The sequence below is a fragment of the Ovis canadensis genome, chromosome 24, assembly GCF_042477335.2.
Source record: "Ovis canadensis isolate MfBH-ARS-UI-01 breed Bighorn chromosome 24, ARS-UI_OviCan_v2, whole genome shotgun sequence".
Lineage (NCBI taxonomy): Eukaryota > Metazoa > Chordata > Mammalia > Artiodactyla > Bovidae > Ovis > Ovis canadensis.
In genome coordinates, this window is record NC_091268.1 from 13,592,800 (window position 1) to 13,603,158 (window position 10,359).

At 35.6% G+C, this 10,359-nt stretch overlaps 1 protein-coding gene across 1 annotated transcript; it reads left to right on the top strand.

Moving 5' to 3' along the window:
- The first annotated feature begins 8,494 nt into the window (after positions 1 to 8,494).
- On the top strand, positions 8,495 to 9,427 carry LOC138428717 (olfactory receptor 4C46-like). The gene has a single exon (XM_069569500.1). The coding sequence runs from the start codon at positions 8,498 to 8,500 to the stop codon at positions 9,425 to 9,427; it is 930 nt and encodes a 309-aa protein (XP_069425601.1). The 5' UTR covers positions 8,495 to 8,497.
- Positions 9,428 to 10,359: the final 932 nt, after the last annotated feature.

Here is a 10,359-nt window from a genome sequence, read left to right on the forward strand (position 1 = left end):
GACACTAATAGATGGAGAAATATGCTATGTTCATGGATCAGAAGAATCAATGTAGTGAACATCACTATACTACCCAAAGCAATCTACAGATTCACTGTAATCCCTATCAAGCTATCAGTGGTATTTTTCACAGAACTAGAACAAATAATTTCAAGATTTGTAAGGAAATACAAAAAACCTTGAATAGCCAAAGCAATCTTGAGAAAGAAGAATGGCACTGGAGGAATCAACTTGCCTGACAGGCTCTACTACAAAGCCACAGTCATCAAGACAGTATGGTACTGGCACAAAGACAGAAATATAGATCAATGGAACAAATTAGAAAGCCCAGAGATAAATCCACACACCTATGGACACCTTATCTTTGACAAAGGAGGCAAGAATATACAGTGGAGTAAAGACAATCTCTTTAACAAGTGGTGCTGGGAAAACTGATCGACCACTTGTAAAAGAATGAAACTAGAATACTTTCTAACACCATACACAAAAATAAACTCAAAATGGATGAAAGATCTAAACGTAAGACCAGAAACTGTAAAACTCCTAGGGAAGAACATAGGCAAAACACTCTACAACATAAATCACAGCAGGATCCTCTGTGATCCACCTCCCAGAATACTGGAAATAAAAGCAAAAATAAACAAATGGGATCTAATTAAAATTAAAAGCTTCTGCACAGCAAAGGAAACTATAAGTAAGGTGAAAAGACAGCCTTCAGAATGGGAGAAAATAATAGCAAATGAAGCAACTGCCAAACAACTAATGCCCAAAATATACAAGCAACTTATGCAGCTCAATTTCAGAAAAATGAATGACCCAATGAAAAAATGAGCAAAGAACTAAATAGACATTTCTCCAAAGAAGACATATGGATGGCTAACAAACACATGAAAAGATGCTCAACATCACTCATTATCAGAGAAATGCATTCAAGACCACAATGAGGTACCACTTCACACCAGTCAGAATGGCTGTGATTCAAAAATCTGCAACCAATAAATGCTGGAGAGGATATGAAGAAAAGGGAACACTCTTAAACTGTTGGTGGGAATGCAAACCAGCACAGTCACTATGGAGAACAGTGTGGAGATTCCTTTAAAAATTGCACATAGAACTGCCTTATGACCCAGCAATCCCACCCCTGGGCATACACACCAAGGAAACCAGAATAGAAAGAGACACATGTACCCCAATGTTCATCGCAGCACTGTTTATAATAGCCAGGACATGGAAACAACCTAGATGTCCATCATCAGATGAATGGATAAGGAAGCTGTGGTACATATACACAATGGAGTATTACTCAGCCATTAAAAAGAATACATTTGAATCAGTTCTAATGAGATGGATGAAACTGGAGCCGATTATACAGAGTGAAGTAAGCCAGAAAGAAATACACCAATACAGTATACTAACACATATGTATGGAATTTAGAAAGATGGTAATGATGACCCTGGATGCGAGACAGCAAAAGATACACAGACGTGTAGAGCAGACTTTTGGACTCTGAGGGAGAGGGAGAAGGTGGGATGATTTGGGAGAATGTCACTGAAACATGTATACTATCATGTAAGAAACGAATCACCAGTCTATGTCTGATGCAGGATGCATGATGCTTGGGGCTGGTGCACGGGGATGATCCGGAGGGATGATGTGGGGAGGGAGGTCGGAGGCGGGTTCATGTTTGGGAGCTTATGCACACCCGTGGCAGATTCATGTCAATGTATGCCAAAACCAATACAGTATTGTAAAGTAAAATAAAGTAAAAATGAAAATTTAAAAAAAGAAAGAAAATGACAAATGTCTCCTATCAAAACATGCAAAAAGATATTAAGCAACATACCAATACATGAAATATGTATGCATGTTAGCTTATATCAGAAATAAAACTCTGACATTCAAAAATATTTATTAAAATTAAAGACTAAAAGTGAAAACTTATAATGCCATTTCAATAGATACATACGAATTAATTCAGTTCATTCCAGTCACTCAGTTATGCCCAATTTTTTGCAGCCCCATGGACTTCAGCACGCCAGGCTTCCCAGTCCACTGCTAACTCCTGGAGCTTGCTCAAACTCATGGACACTGAGTCCATGATGCCATCCAACCATCTCATCCTGTGTCGTCCCCTTCTCCTCCTGCCTTCAATCTTTCCAGCATCAGGGTCTTTTCCAATGAGTCAGTTCTTCGCATCAGGTGGCCAAAGTATTCGAGCTTCAGTCCTTCCAATGAATATTCAGGGCTGATTTCCTTGAGGATTGACTGGTTGGCTCTCCTTGCATTCCAAGGGATTCTCAAGAGTCTTCTCCAACACCACAGTTCAAAGCATCTTTTTTTTTTTTTTTTTGGCACTCTGCTTTCTTTATAGTCCAACTCTCACATCCATACATGACTACTGTAAAAACCATAGTTTTTACTAGATAGAAATTTGTTGGCAAAGTAATGTCTCTGCTTTTTAATATGCTGTCTAAGTTGGTCATAGCTTTACTTCCAAGGAGCAAGTGTCTTTTAATTTCATGACTGCAGCCACCATCTGCAGTGATTTTGGAACTCAAAATAATAATAATAATAATAAAGTCTGTCACTGTTTCCATTGATTCCCCATCTATTTGCCATGAAGTGATGACACTGCATGCCATGATCTTAATTTTTTGAATTTTTAATTTTAAGCCAATTTTTTCGCGCTCTTCTTTCACTTTCATCAAGAGGCTCTTTAGTTCTTCTTCTCTTTCTGCCATAAGGGTGGTGTTATCTACATATCTGAGGTTATTGATTTTCTCCTGGCAATCTTGATTCCAGCTTGTGCTTCATCCAGTCTGGCATTCTGCAGGATATCCTCTGTATATAAGTTAAATAAGCAGTGTTTCAATATACAACCTTGATGTACTTCTTCCCCTCCTTGGAATGAATACGAATTAATAAATTTCATTTCAGATTTATGAATAAAAATATTTTAGAAAATGAAGAATAGAAAGGACTTTGCCCAGCCTGATAAAGAGTATCTGTATACATACTACAGCTACCATCATACTTAATAGTGAATTGTCTCTAAGATTGTAAATGAACAACTTAGGCCAGTCCGAATTTCTCTTCTGCAATGTAACCTAAATTCCAGTTATTTCAAAGGTAAGAAAATGAAATAGAAGACATAAAGCTGAGAAAAGGCAACAGTTAAAAAATATATCAATGGTAGATAGAATCATTATGAAGGTATATATATTCAGGACATTAAAAACAATCAAATATATTTACTCAGTTAATTAAACAATGTCATAACATACAATGTCAACACAAAATATCAAACTTATTTCTGCAAAAATAGCAATTGCAAATTGAAATTGACTGTTCTATACATATAATACCATATAAGAAATGAATCGCCAGTCCAGGTTCAATGCAGGATACAGGATGCTTGTGGCTGGTGCACTGGGATGACCCAGAGGGATGGTACGGGGAGGTAGGTGGGAGGGGGTTCTGGATGAGGAACATGTGTACACCTGTGGCTGATTCATATTGATGTATGGCAAAACCAATACAATATTGTAAAGTAATTAGCCTTCAGTTAAAATAAATAAATTTAAATTAAAAAAGAAAGAAATTGAAATTGAAACAAAATGCTAGTAAAAACAGGAAAGTTGAGGTATATATTTTTAAAATATATACAGGGTAGGCCAAAAAGTTGATTCTACTCTTTCCAGAAGTTGTTGGAGAAATCTGACTGAACCTTTTGTCCAACCCAATATAATTGTATCATTTTGCTTTACACTTGAAACAGAAAATTATAAGCCAAATATACTTCAATAAAAATATAAGTAAAGGGGGAGATATGTCCACAGAATATTTTAAGAAACTGACAATCTTATTTTGAAATTTATATAGAAAGATATTGTTTTTAAAAATCTGAAATAGAAAGTCATTCTCCAAAAAGAAATTATTCTACCTAAATTCAAGATATACTATAAAATTCCCACAAACCAAGCTAAGAGCTATTGAAACAGAATGTTCATTAACAGATCTAAATGTATAAATTTTCTAAAAAAGCTATTGAACTAATTCAATGCAAATATGTATGTATATATTTTTTCAAACAATATTGCATTGATTGGATATTCATATATAAAGAAAAATAAAGAACCTCAATCACTACTTCACATTATACACAAAAACTCATGGAAAATGAACCAGAGAACTGGACGTGAAATCTAAACATAAAAATTGTAAAAGAAATGTTTTTGACCTTTAGGTAAAATAGTATTTATGAGATACACTACAATAAACATGAACTATAAAGAAAATAAAAGAAGAAGCCTGTTGCTTTCCTGTTCATCAGATGTCATCCCTTTTAAAAAGTAGAAGGAAAGCCACAAATCAGGAGAAAAATTTAAAGTTTGTATATATATTGAATTATATATATATTTGCATAACATTTTATATACAAATATCTTATATGCATAATACAAATGACAAAATACATATGCCCAGACTATATAAAAATCACTTATAGCAATAAATAAGAACCCATAATTAAATTTTTAAATTACATGAAGAACTTGAAAAGAAACCCCTTCTCCAAAAAGAAGATACACTCTTAGCAACATTTTTAAAAATGCTAAACATCATTGGCCACTAGAATAACTAAAAAAAAAGTAATACAAAGTGACCATAATGTTGAAAAATACTTGTAGTTTGATTTATGGCTCCCTTCTTATGCTTTAGATATCTTTGAAATGTTTATTTACTATTGCCTAGTGTTCAATGCTGACCGCCATATGGTTCCCAGAGATCAATTATCTTGATTCTATTAGACTTTCTGTTTACTTCCATTGCCCTCAGAAGAATGTGGGAGAAGTTTAAAAGGTTTTTATTTCAGGCACTTTGTAATGGCTTTCAATAATATTATGCCTTCACTGATCTAACTCTGAAGAAATCAGTACTAGGTTTTAAGGAAAGATATAATATTTATAAGAAAATAGAAGTTCTCTTTCCAACATGAGTGCATACTTTATGTCACATGTTCCCATGCTGGAATTAAGCCATCTTTTCTAGCCATGTGCCATTAAGTTTTCTTAGAAACCCAGGTTCAAACAGAGAAAGAGGACTCTCATATTTTGGTTGCAAGTGCAGGGAATACTGACTCTTTTCAAATGACTTATTCGAAAAGACTCTGATGCTGGGAAAGATTGGAGGTGGGAGGAGAAGTGGATGACAGAGGATGAGATGATTGGATGGCATCACCAACTCAATAGACATGAGTTTGTGTAAACTCCAGGAGTTGGTGATGGACAGGGAGACCTGGCATGCCGCAGTCCATGGGGTCGCAGAGAGTCGGAAACGACTGAGCAACTGAACTGAACTGCAGGGAATACAATTTCCCACTCAAGCATGACTGTTTCTCAGGTCTGTCTCTCCAGAACACCTGCTTCCAAAGCAAAACTTTTCTATCAAAAGAGATAATTAATTCCTTGGCGAGAAGACAGAATCTACAAGAAAAGTCCTAGGACATTTGTGGAAACTACTTTAAATATCCTTGCATCACAGGTGAAAATGTCTTTTTTGTTATTTACATTCTCCAGATCAAGGTTCATCGAGGTTGGAATGACCCTTTTGAATGTGCTTCCACCATGCATTCTGCCTTCTGCCTATGGGACCAGAGCCATCTACAGATGATCATTTCTCCAGAGTGTTCTGAGTGAATTCCATTCTAAATTCAACTTCCAGGTTTTCTGTGAAATGTTTTTGAGGCTGTAGGTTAGAAGGAAAGATTTGGACTCATTAAAAGACTTATCGACTGTGAGACTGAATATTCTGTTTTGAATGCATCATATTTTTTATGTTGAAAGTTACTTAGCCCAAGAGGAGGTCGATTTGAAGACAGGGTTATTTCTGAACACCTTCAAATATCATTAAATAATTTAAAACCAGAAGGTAAGCTTTTCAATAGAGCTGATGCTTATTAAAGATTGCTACTTACCATATACAATAATCATCATATTTTAACTCTATTTAAATAGAGTAACAGAGCATTTCATCTTCACCCCTTTCTTCAAGAGGTAATTAATTGGTATCATTAATCTAAATTGCAGATGAAAAAATTTGAGGCTCACAGAGATAAAGAAATTGATAAGATCCAGCTCACTGATATCAGATATTCTTCATTTGCTGTGAGATACTTATTTAATAAATAAGACTGATCATGACAAAAACTGACATGATCAAGGCAAACAAAATTTAAAATCATTGTACACACAAAAGATATAATGTGAATATTATATCATAACCTGTTTATTTCAAACACAAACATGAAGAACTCTTCCTGAAATAAACCACTGTGCCTAATATGGGTCTCTGTGGCTTCTTTTAACGTAAAGTTGAAGATAATTCTTCCTAAGTTTAAAGCATGGTTAAATGTTTCTATGTGTTATTGCTCAAAATGTTGATTTTTTTTTCCTATTTCTGGGCACACGGGCCAAAAAAAAGTCAAAGTCCTTTGTGTGTCCTGAACTGTGTGATGGATATGTTCATAAATATTTCCTCAATCACTTCTCATAACAGCCTGTGAGGTGGTCATTAATGTTCTCACTTGATTTTAGAGGGAACAAAATGTAAGGCGCCAAGAAATGTACCCCAGATCATGAAGTTGCAAGTGGGGGAAAACAAAATTCTTACCTTGTCTTTCTGATTCTCTAACCAATTTGTTGTACCACTGGGACTGTCACTGTCCATACTTTTCAAGAGAGTCTGCGGGATTATGTTTTTGATTGAAATTGGAGAGAGAAGAGAATTGGAATTGAAGAGAAGAGGATAAAGTAGACCTTCAATGAAAGAAGTGCCACATGGCTATCAATATTAGAGGCTTACCTCATAGCTCAATCAGTAAAGAAGCTGCCTTCAATGCAGGAGACCCAGGTTGGATTCCTGGGTCGGGAAGATCCCCTGGAGAAGGAAATGGAAACCCACTCCAGTAATCTTGCCAGGAGAATCTCCTGGGCAGAGAAGCCTTGCAGGTTACAGCATATGGGCTCACAAGAGCTGGACACGACCTAGTGAATAAACCACCACCATCAATAAGTTATATACTGTGGGTGTATCTAGTGTTTGTGTGTGTATATGTATTTGTGTCTGATGATCAATTTCCTTCATATATACTTACCTCTGATGTTGAATTTAAATATTTATAGTTATTATGATTGTATTGAAAGGAGTTTAGTAAGCATTGTTTATTATGACAATGTAGAGCATGGGTTAAGGATGTGGAGGAAAAAATCCAATTGTGCTTCTGTTATTTATGATCTGGTTGATCTTAGACAGGATTCTTAAGTTCTCTATGCTACATATTTCTTAATGTGTGAAATCAGCATAAAATGAGGATAGCAATCATCTCATAAGTTTGTGATAAGAATTAAAAAACAAACGCCTACAAAATACCTGAGAGTAATGTAAGTGTTCAGGAAGTTTACGGTAATAAGATTTTTATTATTACTATCATTATTATTATTATTATTAACATGATTTTCTGAGATTGTTTCTCATCTGCAAAACTAATGAAATAATAACATCCACACAGGTTGCTACCATGCCATGCATATAGAAATCAACCATTAAAAGTATGTAATTAGCTATTAAAAAGCTGTTGGATTTAAGTGATGCATGCTTGCTCAGTTGTGAATGAGTTCAGACTCTTTGTGACCCTATAGACAGTAGTCCACCAAGCTCCTTTGTCCAAGGGATTCTCTAGGCAAGAATACTAGAGTGGGTTGTCATGCCCTGCTCCAGGGGAACTCCCTGACTCCGGGACTGAACCTGAGTCTAGATGCATCTCCTACAATCAGGCAAAACAGGAGAAGCCCAGATTTGGGCGATATGCTTTATTAAATGTATTGCAGTAGCTCCTGTATCCTTTCATTATGTCAACAATTACAACTAATCTGTTGCCAAGGGTTCTTTTCTCTGGCTTCTATCTCCAAACTAAATTTAAAGCCAATTCATTCAAGACATACCAACACCTTTACTAGAGTTATACCCAAGAATCCCTCTTTTTGAATCCCTCTCTATCTTACAATCATATTCTCAATTACTTGTGCTGGCTTCCCATTTCCTAACAATAAAAGCGAAATTCCTTAGCTTTGAATTCACAGGCTTTGCATGCGTTTTCTATCCCTCTTTTCAGCTTTCATTGACACTGTACATGAAATCTACTGAATCACATTAGGTTGTGAGCTATCTCACATGGCCTAGAGATCATCTGTGGCTTCTGTCTGCATAGGGGTTTGCATGTCTATATATTAAAAATCACCTTCACCCAGGAGAGAATTTGAATAATCTTCAAAAGATCAGAATTTTTTTTTTCTATCTTAAGAAAAAAACAATATTAAAATTCAGAAGTCAATAGAATCTGGACATTTATTATTTCTTACATTGGCACTCTTAATTCAAGGTTGAGCTAATAAATTATTACTTTTTTCAGGTAACATAATTAATAATAACATAAGATACATGGAAAATGCAAACAACGTGACGGAGTTTATTCTACTGGGACTCTCACAGGATCCAAAGATGCAGAAAATTATATTCGTTGTCTTTTTGGTTGTCTACATCGTCTCTATGGTAGGAAATGTGCTCACAATTGTCACCATCATCACCAGCCCATTAGTGGGGTACCCCATGTACTATTTCTTGGCTCATCTCTCATTCATTGATGCCTGCTATTCCTGTGTCAATACCCCTAAAGTGATCATAGATTCCTTCTATGAAAAGAAAACCAGCCCTTTCAACGAATGCATGACCCAAGTCTTTGGGGAACATATATTTGCAGGTGCTGATGTCACCCTGCTCACTGTGATGGCTTATGACCGCTACGTGGCCATCTGTAAGCCCTTGCACTATACGACCATCATGAATCGGCAGCTGTGTGGACTGCTAGTAGGAGTGGCGTGGGTGGGGGGCTTTATTCATTCAACTATACAGATCTTCTTCATCATCAGTTTACCCTTCTGTGGCCCTAATGTCATAGACCACTTTATGTGTGATCTGAACCCTTTGCTCAATCTTGCCTGCACTGACACTCATATTCTAGGATTCTTTGTTCCTGCCAACACTGGTTTAATCTGTCTTTCGAACTTTTTCCTCTTGATCGGCTCTTATGTGATTATTCTGCGCTCCCTAAGGGCCCATAGCTTAGAAGCTAGACGTAAGGCCCTCTCCACCTGTGTCTCCCACATCACAGCAGTTATCCTGTTCCTTGTGCCCTGCTTATTTGTGTACCTGAGACCAACAGTTACTTTACCTGTTGACAAAGCAGTTTCTGTATTCTACACTATGTTAACTCCCATGTTAAATCCTTTAATCTATACTTTGAGAAACGACCAGATGAAAAATGCCATTAGGAAACTGTGTAGTAGGAAAGTGATTTCAGGTGATGCATAAAATGTGCCCGGAACCCAGTATTCATTCAACTTACGTATAATCCAAAGGACATTATTGATGACATCAGTCAAGAATACCTATGAGATAAAAATAAAACTGCAAATGATTGATTCTGCAAGGAGAGGAGAAGAAATGGAGGCAACAAAAGAGAGGAAAGACATAAACTTGGGCTACTGTTTCCATATTTGAAAAGCTCTGCCAAATTAGTCTAGTTTTACTGTCTCCTTCATTGTATAAGGATCATAAGCTTTCATCATAATAAAACAAAATAAAATAAATGTTAAGATAGCTTTTTAACAATACAGAAAGGTAGGCACTACTATAATCCCCATTTTGCATGTCAGAAAACAAGCAGTAAAGAGTTTGCTCCCAAACAGTAACATTGAAGAACCAGTAACTAGAAAGTGACTGACCTTTCTAACCAAGTTATTAATGGCTATGATATATATAGCCAGGAGATGATGATAGAAGTGTAGCAAAATTATACCAGTTATTATTTATTAATACAAGGATTGTTCTGAATTATGTATGTATCCTTCTGTCCATATACAAACAAATGTACATATATATATGCATATTATATTATACATATGCAATATATACTAGCAATATTATATACTAAATTAGTTATATATTAGTATTAATATATACACTACTTATGTGCATATATGTTTAATTATATATCAGTAAATTCTAATGATTTTCATTAAGGCTTCCCTGATAGCTCAGTTGGTAAATAATCCACCTGCAATGCAGGAGACACCCGTTCAATTCCTGGGATGGGAATATCCTCTGGAGAAGGGAATCGCTACCCACTCCAGTATGAAATCAGTTATGTTAGTATTAATACATATGCTACTTATGTGAATATATGTTTAATTATATATAATTAAATTATAGTGATTTGAATTAATAACCTGCTAATTTTTATA